General features: G+C 37.9%; 1 protein-coding gene across 1 annotated transcript in view; it reads right to left on the bottom strand.

The window, feature by feature from the left end:
- trpm1b (transient receptor potential cation channel, subfamily M, member 1b) overlaps positions 1-17,052 on the bottom strand; it is a 39,056-nt gene extending 22,004 nt beyond the window's left edge. Inside the window, exons 1-2 of the mRNA XM_082159851.1 lie at positions 16,626-17,052; positions 828-1,052 (exon numbers count right to left, since the gene is read on the bottom strand). Coding sequence (XP_082015977.1) covers positions 828-905 — 78 coding nt within the window. The 5' untranslated portion in view covers positions 906-1,052; positions 16,626-17,052. The remainder of the gene's footprint in view (positions 1-827; positions 1,053-16,625) is intronic.
- Positions 17,053-24,508: the final 7,456 nt, after the last annotated feature.

Below are 24,508 nucleotides of genomic sequence, written 5' to 3'. Positions count from 1 at the left end.
TTATAATATTATCAAAAGGGGAAAATTTAGATTTGGCCAGATTGGTTTTTGAACCAACAAGAAGAATTTCAGTTTTACTGCTGTTAAGTTTAACAAGATTTGATGTAAAACTCTTTAATCTCAGCTATACAATCTGAGATGATAAATGGAGGAAAAGTAGAGGTAGGTTTGGAGGACAGGTAAAGTTGGGTATTATTGGCATAGTAGTGGAATTGAATACCAAATTTCCTGAAATATTACCAAGGGGTAGAAGATAAATAATAAATAAAAGAGGACCCAAAACAGACCCCTGTGGAATACCAGTATTGATTCACGAAGACTTTGATCTAAACTGCTTCAACTGTACAAATTGAGTACAAATATAATATGATAATAGTTTACCAAGCCTCACTAACAATTCAAAAACAAGTTAAGAAGCATATGCACAGAAATAATAACAAGCAGAATGATTCCACATCCAAGTTAAAAAGGAATGTCATGAAAAGAATTGTAAACAATATGTAGCCCAAGCTGATTGGACTGTCTTCTACACTCTGCCCCATCCTTACAAACTGATTGGACGAAGACTAAACCCTTCAAGTTTGTCTAAATCGTTTTTAAGTTTTAGTGTTTAGTTTTTTTAGTACTTGAAAATGTATTTTTATGGATTAAGTTTTAGTTAATGATAAGAATCCTGCTGTGAATACCTGGTTCAGTATCATGTCACATACTCCTGACTTCACTCTTAAAGAAAAACATACTTTCACTCTTTTCAATCTCCTCTAGATCATTAAATCATATAATAGGAAACAGCCCTAAACATCACTAAAACCAGTGGACACTCTTACCTTCTGTGACCCTGATGGTGTGCGTTTGATGGAGGCCCGTGTGATGGATCCACTGGCTCTCCTGCCGCCCCTCTCCATGTGTCCGGTTCACGCTGCACCTCAAAGACTCATGACCGTGTCGGACCCTCTAAGACCCTCTTTTGCTCTGTCTCTAAAGCGGTCCCAGCACTAGCAGTGCAAAAGCTCATCTCCTGATGTTCACTCTTTGGGTTCTCCCGCCCTTAACTGACAAGACAGAAAGATGCAGATGAGGATAAAACATCTCTCGATGACACGCTTGACACATAGACCCCGTTTCCTCCGCTTGACAGCCTGTAATCAGGATTAATGCAGCCAGCTCTTGGGAGCTTGCGACTTTAATGGGGGAGAGATTTAATAAATGGTTATTGAAGGTAAATCTACTTTGGGACACTGTGGCCCAAAAAGGTTATGAAGAACTTTGTGAGGATATGTCTCCTGGACTGAAGACTTGAGTTGCAGGAAGATAACAGGTACACTACCTGTGATATGTCAGAATGACTGTGGTATAGTTGTAAAGTGAAGAGAAAGTCTGTGAGGACGGAAAGGTTTGCAAACCGTAGAACAATATTTACCTGCTTAGATCATGATGATCTTATTACAAATGTCCTGGTATATTTTTTGGTTAAAGTTAAGCGGACCATTTTAATAGTCCAATACAAGAGTCTAGCACTCTACAACCAAGGGATTATTGAAAATAAGTATTAAATTAATTTCATTTTTCATTTTCTAAATACATGCACACAGAAATAAAAGAATCAAACAAATGAAACCTGAAACAGATGTGCACCTTCCAAACCTTTCAAATAAATTACATTGAGAGGAACCTTTCTGTAAATGCAGTGTGAACATTTGAAAAAGTAAAATAGAATACTGCCCCCTTGTGCTTGTTGTTATGCTATGTGTGTTCAGGGTCCCTTTTTATTAAAGTGTCCATGTTACACACACTTTATATTGTATTATAAACATTATATCGATTACCCTACATCTCATTTCACTATATGCTCCTCGTTTCCTTTGACCAATCGTGGCTGCCCAGAACAAATAAATATCAGAATGCATATTAGAATATTTATGAGTGTATATGTATAATATGAGTTTATAAGATTCCTCATCTAATGCATAAAAAGACAGCATTAAGTAGAGGTAAAATTTGGAACCTGTCAGCTTGTTAGCAAAAAACAAGTTTCTAAAGTTACATAAGAGTAGTGATTTGTTGATAGCTTGATTTTGTATTATTTGTGAGGCTTTGTGCTTACTAAAATGACAAATATCATAATTAATATAAAAAATCAATCCAAAAAATGGCTTCATGCACAAGGGGATTTAAAACAAGCCAGGACAAACACTGATATGTTTACAGGCTGAAAACATCTACTAATTCCTCCAACACTTTTGATTAAATGCCACAGATGAGTACATTTGCTAATTGAATCTTGGACATAGGCCTACAATAAACTCACAATAATAAAATCTGAAGTGCCAAAAGATGAGCTGAGTCTACAGCAGTCATTCTAGCTCTTACCTGTGCTGAATTCGGTGAACTTCACATCAGATTATATTGTGGTCTAAACAATGAAGTTTCTCCTCAAACAGAAGTGCCTTCCCTCCATGAAACAATACTCAAAGTGTTTCCATTGCTTTAAGAACAGATAATGCATAATTTCTCCTCGTAAGCAGACACAAATGAGCTTTATGGGCGCAGATGGCTCAGGCGCACATTCTAATTCCCTACAACTCCTGAGCCTGTTGTGCTCACCAGAGCTCTCCAAAAAACACTGAGGCTTCCTATATACAGAATGTAGTTGCTGAAACTAAACTATATGGCTTTTTAGCATGAAAAATGTAAAAACTGATGTTGCCCCCTGAAACCACATGGTTGTAATTTGAAACAGTAAATGTATTTACCCAACACCTTTGACCTGTTCTGAAAAAATAAATATTGGAATGCTTTTATTTATTTTATTTAATATGTGAAGACAAATCACATGATCTCCCCTCTCAGGAATGTGCTGACACCCAATCCATCATCTTAATCTGGATTTCCATACACTAACATTTACCAGAGACCTTAATTGACAATGCAGGATTTAGAACATGAACATTTCATCTGTGCTGGTAGGGACACATCCAAGTCCAATTTCACATCCAGAATGAGTTTTATATAAAGCTAATGTACAAGATTGCCTTAATGTAGAAACAGTCTACCAGACAGACAAGGCACTGTTAAGTACAATAAAATAATTTGTAAATATTAAATATATAAAATACTTTTGATTGTGTGTGTGTGTGTGTGTGTGTGTTTAGGTTATCACGGTCTATCAGGTGTTTAACAGTCTTTGTACCCATTACATTGGGGTTGTGATATATTTCTTACCACTAGATTGCGCTCACACAGCATTGTTTTTCACATATTTCACTTATTCTAACTTGCTGGCATGAACTTGCACTTCCTGATCTCTTTGTCTGGCTGATTTGCATAAGTTTTAGGTCAACAGTCCAGGCTACTGAAGATACTAATTTGCTTTATGTTTGAACGTCTCCTCCTGTTGTACTCCTTGTCAACAGTTTGAAAATGACTCATATGTTTTCAGGCAATTATGTCAGGTATCTTTGCAGAACCAGTTGTCACAAGCACCTTGCCGGTGGTCATGTCCATGAGTCAATGTCAAGGCAAACAGCAGTGGGTCATGTACAAAGTCTACCCATCAGATTCACCCAAAAGCTCACATTTTGGTCCAATAACCTTTCAGAAAATCTGAATCACCGCTTGGTCCACATCGGAAAAATGAATCCAACCAGTCACCCGAACCATCAAGCCGACTAAACAAACATATACAGACACAAAGTCTGATTGTGTTGTAGATCAACAGCTGTCATGAAATCATTGTTTTGTTTTCTACTTGTTAATTTCCAAATGTTTTCACCCTGACATGTTTCCAAAAAGAATGAAAACATAGTAAACAGCTGGCTGGCAGGTTAAACCCCCCAAAATTAGTTCCATATGTGGCAATCTATGGAAAACACTTCTTAGAAATGTATAACAAGGCCATTTTTCAACCTCCTTTATGTCAAAAACAAAGCAAAGTCACAGAATAAAAGAAGTGGGTTCAAAGTAAATGTGGAAAAGTAACCTTACAGACAATATATTACCAAATAGTAAAGAGATATTTGTTCCTGCGTAGTCAGATTACAGGCAGCTACGCATTACAGAGATGAATAATGCAGCAGGTGTCTGTCCTACCTGGAAGCTGACAACCTCACCTGGTTACTATGGCCACAGACAACAGCCCCAGCAGGCATAAAGTATGCGTTTCCACTCCTTACCCTCTGAACGTGTGTTTTGATGAGGGGTGGGGGTCGGGAAAGTGGTAACTTGATGGACACGAATGGTGGATCACGTACACCAGACTCTCATGTTCTGAGAGAATCATCTCAGAGAAGGTACAAAAGGTGGACGTTTGGGTCTTTCAAAATTCATGTCATCCCGATAAAAAGGAAACACAGGCTGGACAAGCATCAGAGGGAAAACTTTACACAGAACTCATATCAGGGCATGCCACGGCATGCCAATTTCTCCCAGCAGAGCTTTGAGACAGGAGGATTTGAACCTGTGGCTCAAGCTCAACTAGTCAATCTTCTATGAAGTACAGCAGAACGTACTGGATATGTCAAAACAGACACTGGAGAGACTGTTATGAACTTTAGAATCATTAATCCTGTTCATTTCACTTTGTTTGTTTTTCTTTTCATTTCCTCATACTCAAAAAAACTGTGAACTTAAGTGCGCAATTGGTCTTTACTGACAGTCATAACAAAGTCCCAGTATCGCATGCAGTGAGGGACGCACCCGTTTATTACCACATCACTGCATACTTTGAGTGTGAGACCATCACAAGCACGCGCCTCTCCTAATCATCCTCACCTTCAGGTAAACATCACTCACATTTGTTGAAATTGAGGCCAGTGGCCTCTAGTTGGCTTTCTTGAGACCTGGAATTAAAAGGCTGCATAGATTTAATTACATTAAATATACTCCATGCCATTTTTCACATTTATTAAATGCATTTTAGTCATGACAACTCTCGGAGTGGATTATTATAGCATTTATTGGCATGGGGCATGGAATATACATAGGCTTGATTTTTGGCGGACAAGCAAGAAGCTGCAGCAAGAAAATGGTAAAACGTTCATAGTAGATCTCTACAGGTGGTGCTGGGGAGGAGGAGGGATGGACAGAAGTTTTCATAATCGCACAGCAGGGAGATTGCAGGCTAGGGTACAAGATATATGGTTAAGAATTACTGAAGAACCAATTAGAAAGTACTGAAGAACAGTTGGAAGAACCAATCAGTGCTCGATTAGAGTTTTATGCCTGAACATATTTACATAATTTGATATTATAATACTCAGAAATGTACCCAAGGCTTTAAAATGTAAGAAAATCTTGTGAACATTTAAACATCACTTAAATTATTATTGCTGTACATTTATCTACCTATTGAGCTTTTTATATTATCAAGAAGTGCTCAGGTTTAGGGTAGGGATGAAGTTATGGGCTTAAACATATATATGATATAAACATTTTGCTACAAATAAATGTAGTTATAAAGAATTTTTAAAGATTATTTGCATTTCTAAAACTGTGCATGTAAATAATTTTACCTTTAAGTTTCAGCATTCCAAAACATAAAAAATAAAAATAAAAAAAGCGGTGTAAACTTTATACGAATAGAGTGAAACAGTCGAGTTCCAGAAGTAAAACCTCCATTCATTTTCTCCATAGGGAAGTTTATTTTTAGTGATAACTTATTAACTTTAATGATAAAACCTTAAAGACAGCCTTACTGTGAGCTAAAAAGAAAATACAAAAGGAGTCATGCTATTTAATTAATAATTGGCTCATTTAATATTGTACCAATTCATGCCCAGCAGAACATGTGAAATCAGGGAGGTTTATAACACCTGGAGTTACCTGTTAGCATTTCCATTCATCTCAATGGAAGGTGCTTGTCTGGTTCACAGCTTAAACCATTCACTAGTGACTATCCTCAGCTGTGAGGAAAGATATAAGTCCCATGCTTTTAAGAAACCTTTAACATGAATCAGGTACTGGTTTATAAGTTGGCCACAGACACCAAGATGCCTGTTTTTTAAACTTTCCTTAGAAGAAAAGGCGTTTCACACTTTTAGATTTCTCTTTCTGTAGTACATATGCAACCTTTGTTATTGCTAGGAGTCATAATTACCCATTTTACCCAAATTAAACCAGTCTTTCCACATAATTATGTTTGTAATATTAGTGTGAGGTTCATTTTTAAGTTCAAAAACGTGTTCGTCTTGACTGACTGCTACTCAGCAAGCCCTAACAAAGCAGTAAAAAACAACAACAGTAATGAGGTTTACAGCTTGTTTCCTGTGTGGAATTGTGGGGGTTGGGACGGGTGGGAGGGAAGGAACACGAGAGACAGACAGGGAGAGGTGTCATATCACTCTCATGAGAGACCTACTGTAATTACACTGGATGTTTTAGGTAAACATTCGAGTGGTGCAGTTTCCATGCTGATTCTGAGGTTTTCCTGCTTTTATTAAAAGACTTTCTTCTGATACACTCTGTGTCGATGAATATTCAAAGCACAATGTCCCTTCCAATGAAACTCAAGATGTTCAATATGATTTATGTTGACGCCATTGCTTATACACTCATGGCAAAGACAGCACATTACTATCATTTAAATTATTCATAAATATACATTTGGCAATAAAGAGCTTTATAAAACTTATGAAATCTTGCGAAGTAAATCATTTACTTTCGGTTCAACTTCTCAGATGCTAGATATTTATGTTTTCTGAAGAAAACAACCACCTCCAAGTCTCCATCATATTCTATTCCTTAGGCCTAATCCCTCCTTCATTTTAAGTCTATGGGATTTTATTGTCAGTTTTATTGCTTACCAGGTAAAAATAAACCCGTCTAATCACAACAATTTGCATGATTTGAAGTATAATTCATGTTCATAGCAGTATGTGCCACAATTTGTTAAAATCCGTAACCTTAAGTATGAGCAATCAAAATAGTAGGCTAACTCAGGCCTAAGCAATGCCCATTAATGAGTTAATCTTACTCCTGAGTCATGAGAAGGAGGAGGAGAAAATCATTTTCTTTAGATGTTATGTAAGTATTTTAACAACAGTTCTCTATTCCCAAACCTTGCCGAGGGGGCTGAACCATCCAAATAGAGCAGGTGTTCTGCATTGACGGGAAACATAGGAATAGGTGTGGCCGTCTATGTGTCATGCCCCAGATTGGATGGGAGCTGGTGGAGAAGGAGCAATCCAGTCTGTCTCTGGGTCTTGGGAAAGAGCGAATTTGCCCCTGAAATCATGAGGCCTCATGGGTGGAACAACCTCAGTGTATCTCTTCAGGACCAACCTACCTCCCTTTCTTTTGCTCTCTCTCTCTCTCGGTCTTCAACACAGGGCTCACGTTCAGGGTAAACACTACTTAGAAACTCTCCCTGAGGGATACCGCATTCCATGAATCCCCCTCTTCGAGTACTAGAAAGGGTGATGGGGAACAGTGAGCCGTGTAATTGTATGTTCCAATCCCTTTCTCTCGGAGAACAAAGTTGGACAAAAGGTCATGCCCCCAAACAGGACACTCGGGTGAGTGAGGGGAAATCCCTCTGAAGGGGCTTCCTCTTGCTCACTAGCTTGGAATTGATGAGTTGTGATGGATTTTGAAGGCCAGTGAGTTGTGGGTGCCCTTAAATTTGTAACTGAAAGCAACTTGTGCGACCCTGGTAGTTATTTAAGTAAACAAAACTAATGTCAGATTGGCTATCAAGTCACTTTGACCTGTCACCTGTCAGCACTGTGTCCGATTTAACTTAAAAATCTGTCTAGCGGAAAAAAAGAGTGGCTTCTCTCCTCAGAGGGAAGGCTTAGGTTAAGCCCCTCTGTTTTCTTTCAGCAGTGGCCTCTTATGAAAACTAAGTCAACTTCCAAGGTTCAATTGGAGTTGATGTGCCTTTACAAAATAGGAGAAAACTACCATTTCAAGATCTCTCAAATGTTCTGCTAAAGGGACATTATGCAAAAAAAGGGGGGAAACTTGTGTCATCAAATATGTATTATTTTGTTCTAAATCTGTATGACTTACTTTCTTCTGTCAAACAAGACTGCACTGGTTGCTCTTTTCCACTGATTATAATAAATAAGGACTGAAGATTTAACACTCAACTCAACTGAAAAGTGGTGCAAAAGAAGTTTATAAAACATGTGCATTATATTCAAAGTCTTTTGAAGTCATATGCTATATTTGCATGATGAACAGACCAGAATTTACAAAGTTATTCACTAATAAACAACCTTTCCAGTGAGCTGGTGACTGCAGCAATTGAACTGAGTCAGTGAGTTGAACTCGAGAACCAGGTCAGTCCGATTTGTGATTGACTCATTCAGACTGCTAGTTAAATAAATCAACTGATTTACTGAAATATTCTGACTAACAACAGTTTGTTTATGAATCAGACATCGCTACTTCTCTCATGGAGGCTCATGAAATGTCAGTCTGTTCCACACACAGCAAAATCTTGTATGACCTAAGAAAACTAATGCTTGAAAGCCCCAGTCACTTCCATTATAAAAAAATGACTGACCACAATATTCTTCCAAAATCCACTTCTTGTGTTCTAGGCAAGATTCTAGAAAGTCTTTACTCACTTCCAGATTTGGAAGTGAGTAAATGACAGAATTTCCATTTCTGGTTGAACTATACCTTGTTGCATTTGCACCAGAGCGAACTACTAGTGTGATGTTTGTCACCAGCAGACTGTTGTGAGGAACAACAAATCTGCTGTTTGGGTAATTTCCAAGACTGCAAGACAACAAGAGACAAAAATAGACATGTCTGCTGTCTGCTACTCACGAGACAGGCATATGGCATTACTACACATGTCTACATTGCACATGTTTACATTAACCAGCATATAGTATCCTATAACTAACCTAAATTACAGTGAGGCAAACCCCATCTCAAACCACGGCCCATCACACATGCATTTTACAGTAACAAACTCTCCATTATACGGCCATAATGTAAATGAACAAGAGAATATAATCACCAAAGATCTGTCTCAGTCTCGATAATGCTTGACTGACTATCACTCTTAAAAATAAAGGTTCCAAAAGGAGGTTTACATTTATAATAATAATAAGTTACATTTATATTTATTTACATACATTGTACTTGTAATTACATGCAGGTATTTTTTAAAACTATATCTATAATTACACTGTTGACCCTTCTCTTACACCATAACCATTAAACCGACTCATACCACCAAACCAGTCTCTAACCATACCCGTATCCCACCTCAATAAAAGTGTTTTGCAATACAATATGACCACAATAAGAACATTGTACTTAATATTTGATGCCCGTACATAGTAGTTAAGGACACCTAATATAAAGTGTGACCTAAAGCGCTTTACATATGGAAGGGGGGAATCTCCGCAACCACCACCAATGTGCAGCATCCACCTGGATGATGTGCACCAGCTTATTGTTGGAGAAGAGATGGAGTGATAAAGCCAATCGGTATATATGGGGATGATTAGGAGGCCATGATGATGGACAGAGGCCAATTACAATTACACTTTTTCTAAGGATTTTAATGACCACAGAGAGTCAGGGCCTCGGTTTAACGTCTTATAAGAAGGATGGCGCTTTTTGACAGTATAGCCTAGTATCCCAGTCACTTTACTGGGGCGTTAGGACCCAGACCCACTCAGACCAGAGGGTGAGCACTGAGCACCTCACTAACACCTCTTCCAGCAGCAACCTACTTTTCCCAGGAGGTCTCCCATCCAGATAGTGACCAGGCTCAACCCTGCGTAGCTTCAGTGGTAAGCCAGTCTTGGGCAACAGGGTGATAGCTGCATGTGTAACAAGCATGGATGGTCAATATTTGTTCCACCTAAGCCAAAGGATGTTGTCAGCTACTCAACACTAGCCAAATTAGGCTTTGTCGTTGGGTTACAGAAGCTTAATCATTCTCAACATGGCATCTCAAAGTCCCATAAATATTACAGAACTGTAATCCAATTGAAGTATGATACCTTGAAACATTGTATATGGCATACACAAATCATCAATTAAGATGTTTCTAGTTGTGCCAAGGATCCTATTTGCTAAATGGAGGAGACGAATGTGGGTCAGTGTGTTGAGTATGTAAACCACATAGCTCAGCTGGAATTCAGGGTGATTTGTGGCGAGCCACAGCGCCACTCGGCAGATTACACTGCATGTTAACAGAACAAATCTGAAATGTAGTCTTGTGCTTTATTTCATCCACAGGCTCTTGTTTACTCGCCATTTTATATTTCGGCACTTATGATGTCCCACAGTTTTCAACAAAGATGTGACCTGCAATTGAACTTTAAAGGTTGATGTGAACAGATTGTGAATGCATAAAAGCGCACGTAATTGTGGGTCTGCTGGAAAGCCTGAGACACAAAACAAATATGCCTGCTGTCAAGAGTGATGCAGAAGGGTTATTATCTAGTTCTCAACAGAACATTTTGGGTGGAGAAGACAATGAAGACAATTGTTGTTTATCGTTGGAGCACCAGCACCGACTCGTCAAGCAACAGTTGAGATGAAACGATAAGAAACGAGGGACATGAAAAAAATATTCAAATAAACGTGCATAGAAGATCTTTGGTCTGATGAGGACTGAACCGTCATCCCGTTTCATTGTTGGCAATATTGTTCTTGCTTGGGTTTGACATTAGTATTTACAGATGAAAGGGCTAGGTAAAAATTCATATTTCATATTTACAACTGATTTTGAATGGTATGGAATAAAAAGATAGCCTGGAAATCCAGACCTAAATCTAAAAGATTAATGGTCTGGCGTCGACTAATGAAAATAGGCCAGCTCGAAGGGTGGCACCAAGCATGCATTTGAAAATCTCACAGCACGCAATTGGATAACACTACGACCAATCACAACAAGTTATTGCTTAGCTACCAGCGGAGCTAACTGGTAGATTAGACTCTTACCGTATCCGGTCGGCAATACAGCAAAAACGCCCTTCTTGCAAAGGAACGATTCGAGCGCCGTCTTCTGTTCCTCTTTTAGAGAAAAAGTCCAAATCTTTCATTGTAGCGGCCAAAGCCGTTTCAAACAAATGGTGTTCATCCATAGCCATCTTGCAATGTTTACTAATGACTTCGACGTCGCAGCGCTGTCGTCATCTCGCCTCTGGCTCGCCTATATCAGATAACCCGATGTGATTGGTGCAGCTCAGATAGAGAGGCATATTTAATGAGCATCATTACTCGACACCAGAGTAACTCGCTGAGCAAATTCAATTTGTGCTCTCGCGAGAACTCTGGATTACCCGGTAAATAAAAAGACAGTGTACAGCAAAATAATGACAAGAAACTTTCAATTGGGAGGACCTCATGGGCTGCATGAAATATAGGCCTATATGAACAGGTTCACTTTGGTGAATCATAAACATACAGCATGTGCACCTCTTTATAGAGAATCAAAAACATATGTGGACTGTCCAATTCATGAACAACTGACTCTTATGAATCAATTATTTTAAGCGTATCGAAACCAAACAGCGTGTGTGGTCCAATTCATAAAAAATAAAAAATAAAAAAAACTCTTATGAACTCATTCTTTTTAGTGATTCATGATTATAATTTAGGCTAATTCCAAACCAAATTACTTTTTTGAGGCTATTCTTTAAATGAATAGTTCAAAAAGAAGAGTTACTGGTTTGATTTAGTCTAAAAAACACTGCTGTCTATATTTTACAGAGTTAGCAGAGAGAGGATTTCATTCATATGTAAGCAAACTCGACATTACGAATGAAATATACTCAAATTAACTTGAATCAAATCAAAACATGGCCTATTAGAATCGAAACCTCGTGACTCAGAATCCAACCGAAACAGGAAATTTGTATCGATATCCAGTCAGATAAAACGTACTCATCAAATACAGAGGTGGATCAAAGGCAACTAGGGACATTCATAAAACATGTCCATCCTTAATGCTTAGACTTCTGCATTTCAAAAATAACATTTCATCGAAGCCATGGATTGGAGTCAGCCTATTAGCATCGGTTTAATCTTGCTGATGATAGCTGTCTTGCGTTGTATTTATGGGACCTTATCTGTAGATGTATTATCTGAAGAACAGATGGTGTGTGTGGGGAGGGGGGGTCACAGCAAATGGGAAGGAAATGTCGTAATTGGCTATGCTTCAGCAGAGTGGACAGAATATACCTGCTCAAGTTGACTGTGGGCAAAGGCTAAATGAGATTAGTGTGTGCCATGTGGTATCTGTAAAGAAAGGGGATCCAATATACTTGAACGCTTTAGCCTTTAAATGAACCCTAAAGCTTGCATTCATATTATCTAATATATATATATATACACATACACACACACATTACATACATACACACACTGTATTATCACACAAAATAACACCATGAGATTTTGTTGTGTCCATATGGACGACCAAAGGCTCTCCCTGTTCACAAATATGTGACCCACATTCATAATGTCCTGAACATTGTGCTCTTTAGAAGAACCTAGAACTAGCAGCAGCATATTTTAGAAAGAGGAATTCCCAGTGACAACATTTCCCCAATATTTACCCAGTATTTAGTTGCTAAGCAGCATAAAGGGAACAAGAATTTCCAAATAACATTTTGTATGTTCTCATTACTATGTATTACTCTTTTACTCTAAATTGTATATAGTTAAAATATGTTATGCATAATACTTGGGGTTAGTGATCTGAATGAACACCTAACTATAGGGATGCACCAAATAAAAAATTCTGGCGAATACCAGTGTTATTTTAGTATAATTTAAATATTTTAGTATAAATTGTTACATTTTTAATTAGATTTCTTTTTTCATTTTTATTTTAGTCCGTGTTAGTAATTTTGTTGTCTGTTACGAGCTTTTGTCATTATCATTATTATTTTTGATGCCTATATAGTTTTTATTAAGTTTTAAGTTATTCAGTTTTAGTTATTTTAGTTCAACGTTTACACTTTTTATGCATTTTGGCCATTCAGTTAGCCTACATGACAATAGTGTTTTGGCGGCCTACAAATGCATGCTTTTGTAATCGGGTTTCAAATCCCAAGTTTTTGAAAACGAGACCGTTATCGCCTCAAAACTTGAATTTGTGAAAATGGTGACGTCATGCGTATGCGGAATTCGTGTTCAGTCTATAGGCAGGTAATGTTTCTTCACACAGTGCCAAATCTAGAAACTCTGAGTGGGCTCTTTTAATTAGGGCCAGTACGAAACCCCAGAACCCTAGCAACATGCTAAAAAACACACAGAACACCTTAACAACACCCTGGCAGCCACCCGCAACTCTCCAGAATCACGACTGCAGGTTCTGAACATTAAGTACCAATGTAATTTTATCATATTTCCACAGACTTCTTATGCAGCACAATCTCCTAACACTCATGTGTAAGGACAGGAACTGAAAGTGTTCAGTTTCCATGTGAAAACAAAAAGCAATCTAAGCAGTATTATAGTAAACAAGTGACACAACTAGCACTGCACATCTATATGAGATAGCAGCAGTTTCAGAGCTCAATAGTTTCAAACATCATTATAACCATACAACGGTTTGCTTGTTCATCCAACACATTCAGCCTGAGTAGGTTTGTGTTTAGACATGACAAAACATTGCACAGCTACGATCCTGAGTATCTAATGGCAGTACAAATCACCCTCATGGGTAATAAAATGTGAGGCCTATAGGCAGGGCCTCTGCGTTTCATGACTCAAATGGTTGATCACTGAGTTGTTAGTCCTGTTCTACTATCTGTCTGGGTCTGCTTCAGAGGGACGTGCTCCTTCCGTAGGGGCTGCTGTCTCACTGGTAATTGTAAGTGGGTGTGTTTGGGGTTGTGCTGTAATTTGCATGGTGCCTGCTGTCTGGGTGAGGCTCTGACTGAACTGACTGAACCGAGACCCGGGGATGTTGGTCTCATGCACGGGTCCTGTAATTGCTGGTTTGCCAGAAGTGGACCAAGATGGGATGTGTCTTTAGGTAGACAGGAGGTTGTGATGAACTGGAGGATCTGCTCCACTTATTTTACACATGCCAGTAGCACAGTTAGCTATGGAAGCTTGTTTCCGCCACAGAATAAAAAATAAAAAAGGTCATTTCTCTCACAATTCTGACTTTTTCATCACAATTGCGTAATATAAAGTCGCAATTGTGGGTTTAAAAGTCAGAATTGTATCACATAAAGTCGCAATTGTGTGTTATAAAGTAAGAATTGTGTGACAAAGTCACAATTGGGTGTTATAAAGTCAGATTTGTGAGATATAAACTCGCAAATGAGAGAAATAAATGTGCAATTCTGACTTTTTCTCAGAATTGCATGTTTATATCTCGCAATACTGACTTTATAACATGCAATTGGGAGATATAAAATCAGAATTGCATGATATAAAGTCGCAATTGCGTGTTATAAAGTCAGAATTGTGAGATGTAAACTAAAGTCAGTCTTTTTTTTCCTTAGAATTGGACTTTATAACACGCAATTGCGACTTTATTTCACACAATTCTGACTTCATATCTCGCAATTCTGAGAAATAGTCAGAATTGCAAAATGTAAACTCGCAATAGTGAGAAAAAAGTCACAATTATCTTTTAAAATGTTTTTTTCTTTCCTGGAAACAAGCTTCCATAGTTAGCAAATTTTCAATTATCTCAAAGATAAAACAGTAGCACTAAAATGAATACTAAAAGTTTGTGATATATAACTCTAAATAAAAGTAAAAACATAATGACTGTTGTCATGCTTTATCATTGTACTGCCTGAAACAGATTGCGACCTATTATTCCCTTTTACAAATTCTTGATTTTGTGGTCAACTAGTACTTGTTTTCACATATTTAACAACCTTACACACTATAGAAAGTTAAAAGGCATAATAGATCTTCTTTAAACAGAATTAAACTGTAAAATAATATCCAGTTAAATGTACGGTAAAAAGCTGGTGACAACAGCTAGATGGAGCACAGGATCATACACACAAAGAAAACACCATCGGGTAACACAGATCAAATAAAGTCAAATAAAAAAATATCTAGGTGAGTTGTTTGTGACTGAATAGGTTTGTCTGTATGCAGTACACACAGGGGAGCTCGGTCAGGTTTGTCTCTATGCATCAACACCCCCATCTCCCCACAGACTACAGCACTGAACCCAGCAATTGAAAGATCCACCTCCCTCCTCTGTCTGTCTCTTTCTCCCTCCTCCTCTCTGTCTACTATCCCCTTTCTCTGGGGCCGGGCCAAGATCCCACTGCACCCGAGCGTTAAACTCCAGCAGAAGCTGGCCAAAGCCGATCGCGTCCGCTTTACTTTGCTTTTAATCACATTGTTATATTAAGCTAATGAATGATAATTATCAGCGGTTGCTCTAAAAATGTAACCAGATACTGTACACATTATGCATCGCTGCAACTGCAGGGCATGTTACCAAGTCATTGCAAACTGCGTGGCATGATGGTTAAAGAGTTTCCTGAAAACAACAGGTGTGGATGTGAATCATGCAAATACAGTATGTTTACAAAGATCAAGAGCAATGACAAAATAGGCTTACAAAATCATACGTTTTGACATGGGGATTTCAAAGCATCAGGTGTGGATTTAAATGTTGGCTTTCACCCGAGGAGACGCATGGAGAAAAATGGAATACTTACCTGTGTGAATTTGGAAAGAAATATTATAACTCTGGCCGATATGATAAACAAATGGCCGTTATTAAAATGTCACACTATTTTGTCTACATACATTTAAACTAAAACACTAAAATAAAATAATTTTACATGCTACAAGTCAATGTATGCTTGCAACATTATAATGTACAGTATGAAAAATGTGTGATTTGATAAAGATTACATTTAACAGTGTTCTCAACTTTAAGTGAGTGTTATATAACAGCAAAGGTAATCTAAATATAAAAATATATGAAATGAGCATGAAAAATACTGATATATATATATTTTTTAAACTCTAATAGCAATGCCTTTAGAAGTGCTGAATGAAAAATGTTACAGTACTGTGATGGCGCTAGGCTACAGTCGCCATTAGAAAGTACACTTACATTACCTAACCAAACTAACATAACATTATGCCTGTAACATGTATCCAGTGTGTTACGTATCAAAAAGTCAAAGATGATCAATGAATATGACAACACACTGCTATTACGTTTTGTGCCAATTCTAAGAGTACAACATATTTAGTCAATATAATTGACGGTTTACTATTGTAGCCTACTGTATATAGCCTGCAATCATTCTGATTTCATGAACTATGTTACAGTTCTCTGCCTGACAGGTTTCATGACTAAACTAACTTAAATTTAAGCAACTTTAATTTAAAATTGCATTTCCAAATGCATGTGATCTTGAGAGATTACTGTTAAGTAGGCTAATACTCTTGAAATTAGAAAATTAGCATAACCATTTCCTGTTAAACCCTCCGGCGTAATCAATACACCACGTATGATGTTTGTGCACACGTTCCCACATCCGACCTAGACAGTCATCTGGTGCATGATAGATATCTGTTTTATAACGATGTTTGTTTGGAGTGTGAATGCGAAGCTGCCTAGCATCGCGTGTCTAGCAGAGCAGTCTAGCACAATTTGGTGACGCAAGGGAGCTATTAATATCACAGGAACGGGATGTACTCACTTCTGCAGCGGGTCACTTGAGGACAAACAGTGAACAGTATTTCTTGAGCGCTGCACTTTTGGTAAGGCTGCGAGAAAAGAGATATTTAAGTTGTATCGCTGGAATAACACACGTTTTGTCGTGTGAGAGAGCACACTGGGTTTGGGGAAAAGAGTTGAAGGCTACGCAGCCTCTGAGCCTCGCCCACTTTTGAACCCGTTGACTCGCTGCACTCCGATGAAAACAACCATACAAAGAATGTGCACTCAACGGGGGAGGGTTTTGTTTTCGGTCTGAGGGGTAGGATACATCTTATTGAAGCTACCATTATGATACATGAACTGAAGTATTCATAGATGGTGCATTAAAAATCTATTTCAATAGTAGCTATAAATCATTTTTAAAATGCCTCTGAAATTAAAGTGATAATTCAACACAAATGAAAATCATTCACCTATACACTACAGCATAAAGCATGTCTCTTTTTGTGAAAAAACAAACAAAACAAAGTATATATTTTTGAGAGCGGCCCTTATCTCAATCTGCTTGCAATCACATCATTCTCTATTCGCCTTATTTTTATCGGAAATACGGACACAGCCAGTTGACGTTTTTTTGTGCGAGACTTCCGGTCAGGCACTTCCGGTCACTGGCTTGCTCACTTTTCACCGTAGCGGTTAATCAAATAAGTCCTCGTAACAACTCATCGTTATGGCTTCGATGAAGACCGGGATTGTTTTTGCAGTTAGAGGTTGTCATAATAACTGGTACAAAAGAAAGATTTACTTGGAGCAGGAATGTTTTAATCATCGAACGCGTACGAGAGCTGAATGTAATTGCGAGGCGCCCTACGACCTTACCCCCCGCCGAAGAATGAGGAATCCCTTCGCCTGTGGTTAAAAGCTTTAAATTTGAAGAAACCACCGAAGTGACCGTATGTTTGTTCTTTTCATTTCGTGAAGACAAGACCTGATCTGGCAAATAGATGTTTTGTAATGAAAATTATATACATAAAAAAATCTTGACTTTTGACCACTATTTTAAAGTTACTGTACTCTGCTTTTGTATTGTCAGCAAAAAGTGAGAAGTCATGCCAAGGCAAAAGGCAGTAACTTCCACATTATCAATATTTGGTTGCTGATCACCATTAACAAAATCATTATAGTAACACCTATAAAATCTAATGATCATCACATTTATTTTGTATGATTTACAATTATTTATAGCCATCTACTTATTGCTATTCTGTGCTTTGGTTGCATTCTGATGGCATTATTAATCCATTTGACATGACAAAATACCTCCATAGATATATTAGTGTAGCGTTGGCTCGACGGTGTTTAGGGCGGTGCTGAAGGCGCCGGCGAAGTTTTGGCACTCTGCCAGCTAGATGCATGAGTGTTTCAACCAGGTCAGGTACCCGAACTGGGTGAGGCGGGGCTTTAGTTCTTTGTTGTATTCATCTGCTACGGCATGTGTAACATTTTTCTGTGAACTCTGCATAATCCTTCGCGATCAATATCGTTAGTTAGCCCAGGGAAGCGAGGAAACGGAAGTGCCGCACAAAAAACGGAATTTGGACCCATATTTACTTCCACGTTCGAAAATAAGGCGAATAGGGCACAGCTTATTAGTTCCTACTGTATCCTTAGCCAATGAGCTTGTTGCTCAACCTTCAAATACTTGGCCAGCATTTGCTGTTGCAGTTTGCTTTCATTAACCCTCCACCTTCCCCAGCTCCACCTGTATAGATATGCTACAGGTAATTAATGTACGCTATTTTGTGCAGCAGCAGCATCATCTTACTTGCTCACAGCAGCGTGTCGGCAGTAGCAAGTCTCGTGTTTGCTCTGCAGCAGCAAAAACCAACAGCAGTAGCAGCAGTTTAGCAGATCAATTCCGCATTAGTCAAGACCAAACATATCAACATTGTCATAACCATTACCATGCCAAACACTTAGAGTGTTGTAACGACAGAAATGCATTTTATTGATCTCATTGTGAATGACTCATCCATGTATGTTTTATGTTTACATTGTAATTCTTTATCAAAATATTTGTAGACTTCTTGAAATTGTAGACTACTCTCTGGTGGCGTATGCTGGACCCAATCATTCCATCCGCATAAACCCCGCCCCTTTCTTACAATTGACTATAAGCTTGCGTTCATCTGACTCCATCCAATCAACAACCAGTGGATTGAACAAAGTCCCCACCCAACATTTTTTTATTTCTATAATCCATTTCAAAGGTGTTCGCTACTTCCAATGCAATCGTGTCTTATTGTATCTGACCCATTTTAGTTATAATTTTAGGTAACACCATTTCGATAGTCCACTTTAGACATTCTACTAACTATAAGTAACTTTGGAACTACATGTCAGCCTACGGTCATTAGAGTATTAGTAGACTGTATGCTTAATATCTGCTAACTCTTTATTTTGATGGTTCCCCAACATATATTCTACTGACTAGTAACTTGGCAACTACAAGTCAACTTATTCTACTAACCCAAACCCCTAACCATAAACTAACAGTCTACTGACAGTCTACTACAGTATAATACTCTAATGAGAGTTAGTTGACATTTAGTTGCAAAGTTACTTATAGTTAGTAGAATGTCTAAAGTGGACTATCGAAATAAAGTGGAACCTAATTTGAATTGCCAGGATATTTTACGCAGAATTTCAAAGCTTTAGGCTATACATTTTCTGAGTAAATAATCAAAACAAAAAAGTGTTACAATCATCTCTGCTTATTCCCTAACTCTCAGAGATCTTGTTTAAGATAATTCACATTATTGCCTGTGATTTATCCACACTATGTTGTGCAACTCGATAACAGTGGTTCTGTGTACAGTGCTCAATTATTTATGTTTCCAAAGTCCAATTTTGAATGCAAAGAGCATGTGTCAGATGTGACTAATGAATTCCATTCAAGGCGATAATCACAAATACATTACAACCTCAGCATGTGAGAACATGCAATAATACATATACCTCGTGCACGCAATAAAAATATGCCATAAAGTCCATACATTACTCAACAAGGGTGAGGTCAGCAGATAAATGGTGTTATTTAAGCCAATGTACTGGATTTGCTTTTTTATTGAAAAATGCGTTCTTCTATGTGGGTATATCTCGTGTTAGCTATAATTACATCCACATTTCACATGGATACCTATAGACTGTATATCACAGTCCTTTGGAGTCATTGTTGAGCACCAAAAGAACAAGCCACAAAATCACAGGCACTGGAAAATTACATTCATGCGCTGCCAGCTGCAATTCTCATTTTGGTTTCATAAGATTTCCTGACAAAAATCAAGTTTGAAAGCAGAAATGCACACCCACTACACTGGCTTCAAGTAATTTAATTAAAAATATAGATGTTTACTATGCAGACCTATAGAGTTCAAGTTTCCATAAAGAGTCAGTGGTCATTTTATGTTTGTGTTTAGCCTTGTTTTTATTGTGGTCGGTTTGACTGCCCTGAGACCTTTTCCTTCAAGCACAAATCCCCAGAGAAAAAAAAAAAAATCAATAAAAACAATCCAAATATTTGTTTTGTTTTTGAAACGATATTGAATGAGGACAGTACTAAATAAATACTGATCTAAATCGTAAGTGTTCAAAATACCATTTAATGGTTTTAACAATGATCTTGGTGTTTTTCAGTTTGGCAGTTGACTTCAAATCCAGCCTGTGACCTCTTTGTGTTTCAGAAGGATTTGTTCTCATTTAATGAGAGCTTTGTTAATCTGTTCTCTTATTAGCTGCTAGAGGGCATGGCCTGTTTGGCTCTTCATATGTTCACCCTATTGACATCTGCTGTGAGGTGTGGATGTTGGAATATTGATGTTCTGTCAATTTCCATAGTTTATCCTGAATGACAAAGTTGGGGTGGGATGGATGTTATATGTGATTATTGATTGTGCCCCAATAGAGTGCAACAGTAGGGTACCGGAAGTAAGAAAAAAGCCCATTCATTCAATGGATTGTAACCATTAGAATTAAAAAACCTTTGAAGATTTACTGGACCATAAGTGTCAATTTGGTTAAATGGTAAATCACAAGCCACAAATCAATGCATTTTTTCTTTTTAAATAAATTGTGGTTAGTAGCCAAATTCTGTGCAAAAAAAAACTACACTCCTGTAATGAAGTAGATCTATCTATCTATCTATCTATCTATCTATCTATCTATCTATCTATCTATCTATCTATCTATCTATCTATCTATCTATCTACAGTGTATGTACTATATTTATATGACTTTTCAAAGGTTAAATACAAATATATAAGTAGTTTAACACTGTTGTAGGGGGACATTTGTTTGTTCCATTAGGTAATTTGCAATGGTTTATTGGATTAACACTTAAACGCATACCACTCGGGTCTTTAGTGACCCAGGACGTCATTCGCTACCCTCCTCCTCATTATTTTTTTTAAAGTTAGACATCAACTTTCTTAGTATTCCTCAATCCATTCATTATATATTTTTTTATATAAAATGCCTGTTTTCCCATTCATTTTTTTCTACAAATTGTGTAAGTATATATTTTTTTCTGCACAACAATAATTGAAAATTTGATGACTGAATAAGTGCAATTCACCTTTATTCCACAAGGTGGCAATATCTGTTACACAATGATGATGTGATGTTTCACTCATAATTACCACAGGTAGAAAACAAAAGAATAGGAAGTATCATCAGCAAAACTGTCACTGTCACTTGGTGGTGGATCTGGTGAAGAAGCTGTCAGCGATAGAGAGAGATCCATCTTCTGTAGCGATCCATCAGTGTTAGATATAGATCCGGGTCGCTAAAGACCTGAATATGTAATAATGATTAGCAGAAACATTTCGGCATGTAATGGTTAAAAGTTAATTACCTCAAAGAATAATTACACCTTGCACCTTTTACTCGACTTGAAATCACTATGAAGAAAATTAATGGGGAAAATTATGTAACAAAGGCTGCTAAAAAAGTGTGTGGTCACTGTGGAAAAAGTATTTTAGTGAAAGCCAAAGGTCTTTTGCTAAAGAACAGGAACAACAATGTTCAAAGTTCTACCTTGAGTACAATACATGTGCCCTAAGGCCATGTCATTGTGTGATGTAGGTTACACGAGCATAGTGCACATAGATTGTGCATAGTGCACATGTAGATTATATGTCACTGCTGAGTTTGAATAGGGGTAGGCAAAGGCCCTCTACACATGCCATCATCAAGGCGTGCTAATGCAGAGCCTGGGGTCAAACTGTGCGGTTGAATGGAGAGAGGGCAAGAGAGACATATATGAGGGTTTCCTCCATCAGACATGTCCCACCAGCCCACTGACTGATGCCTCATGAATAGAGCTGCACCTCACTGGCATCTACAGTAGCAGACTTAGTTTAAGTGTGTTTGTTCCAATGTGTTCTTTTTAGCTGTATTGTGTGGAGACGACAAAGTCTTTCCCTGTTTCAGAGTGGGTTACTGCTAGCCTCAGCAAGCATCCGCCAAATAAAATCAATCTACGCTTCACTTAGCCTGTCACTGACTTTTGCTAATGAACATAACTACATTGGTTATTGAATCTGAACAATCAAAATGTTAGCATTGAAAACACAGCAGATTTCATTCTTATGTCAATGTATTTCCTTTTGGAACAGGAAGTTGGAGCCATATTAATGAGTTTCTTTAAAAAATACAGTTGTAATCTAAATGATTCAACCTCCATTGCATATTTGGTTTATTGGCAAAATGTACAGACTTCCAGCTGTTTGCAATGAACAAGTCAAACCAAATTAATTGAAATAGCTCAACACAACAAATGTTTCAAGTGGTTTCCTCAAATTCAACTGAAAATGCAGATCCGGTTCTCTGAACTGTGGCACAAACTAACATGGCGCCACCCATCGCGCATACAGCTCAACTAATGCGATAGTTATAAAGGTGTTTAAACAACAAAACACATCCACTTGCACACAATCAGAATATCAGATATTTCATGCTATGGCCTACGGCTCAACATCGACAAGACGGAGTACATGGGAAGTGGAGTAAACATGTTAAGCATAGCTAATTAAGCATAGCTTTTTTTTTCTTTTTTCTGTTGCATACACACAGCTACATAACACTCAGGTTATGCTTGGTAAATACTCGCCAGACTATAAACATGAAACTAGTTTAACTGTATTGATTCTTCTTTTAGCGTGACTCAAACACAACAAGCATTTTAATCAACCACACACATTTAGCATCGCTAATAAAACATCCTCTTGGAAATAAATGAATGCGTCATGCAGTTATACCTTTGAATATATGGTGAACGCCATTTCAAGTATAATGCTTCACTTTAACTGTTTTCATATCCATGCTAACAGCATGCAAAACAGCAATGATATACAACAGACCACTGCTGCTTATACAATATGCTTCAGTGATTCGCTCGTGCACTGTTGACATGACTCTAGTTTAAAACATTTCTAACATGAAGCTAGTTTAAAACTTGTAAAGATTGCTCCGTAACCGGACCAAACAATATGCGCAAAGATATGTAATAAAAATACTAATTTACTTATCTAAGATGTTGATTCAAGATGCGTTCTGAAAGAGTACTGCTGACTGAAACAGCAAACAATGCCAAGTATTTAAAAGTATGAGCAGGAAGCTCATTGGCTGCTGATTAAACAGCAACAAATCAGCTTGTGCTATGTAGATAACTACATGATTGCTACCGATAAATTCAAGACCTATCAGCCTGCACCATTCAGAATTTCATGCCAGAACTATGTAGATCATCATTCATTCAGCGCTGTAGTGGTAGCGTGACAAGCAATGATGTGTCACCATGGAAACAATAAAGTGACACGTTCTAAATAACGGTCGCCTTGATAAACTCACGCTGGTGGGTCAGCCAGCATATTTTAAACTTACATGTGAAAAGGTTAAGCATGGTGGGGCTCAGTGATGCTCTGGGGCTGCTTTGCATCCTCTGGCACTGGAGACCTGCAGCGTGTGGAAGGCAAGATGGATTTATTGAAGTATCAGGAAATCCTAGGAGAAAACGTCATACCTTCAGTGAGAAAGCTGACGCTTGGGCGTCGTTGGACCTTCCATCAGGACAATGATCCCAAGCATACCTCAAATTCCACCAAGGCTTGGTTGCAGAAGAAGTCCTGGAAGATTCTATAGTGGCCATCACAGTCACCTGACTTGAACCTCATAGAAAATCTCTGGTGGAATTTGAAGAAGGCGGTTGCAGCACACAAACCAAAGAATATTTCTGAAATGGAGGCCATTGCTCAAGAAGAATGGGCTAAGATTCCTCAGAAATGCTGCCAGAAGCTGGTGTGTAGTTATACATCTTGTTTGCAGCAGGTCATAACAGAAAAAGGGTGTTCTACTAAGTACTGAAGATGCTTTCCATGAAGGGGTTGAGTAATTTTGAGACTACAGAAGTCATTAAAAGATGCATTTTCAGTTGAATTTGGGGAAACCACTTGAAACATTTGTTGTTTTGAGCTATTTAATTTTTTGTTTGATTTGTTCATTTCAAACAGCTGAAAGTCTATACATTTTGCCCATAAACCTGATTTGCAATGGGGGTTGAATACTTGTGATTACAACTGTAGCTAATATGTTTTACCCCTTCAAAGCTATTAACTCTTCCCCCACCATTGACAAGTTTTTCCGGCAATCCGTGCTTTCACTGTTATATGGTAGGGGATGAAATAGTACAGCAGCTCCGGATTCAAAAACAAGCGAAGAAGAAGATCTGCATAACCATAAGGAGCAGATAGAAGTTGTTTATGCATAAGTAAGCTAACGTGATCATCAAACATTCAACAGCATATAAATCTAAACTGCCTAACGTTACCAAATGAAATGTAGAACCCAGGAAGAGGTATAGGACTG

This window comes from Leuciscus leuciscus (assembly GCF_965113295.1).
Source record: "Leuciscus leuciscus genome assembly, chromosome: 25".
NCBI classification, from domain to species: domain Eukaryota; kingdom Metazoa; phylum Chordata; class Actinopteri; order Cypriniformes; family Leuciscidae; genus Leuciscus; species Leuciscus leuciscus.
This window is presented reverse-complemented; position numbering and strand designations above follow the sequence as displayed.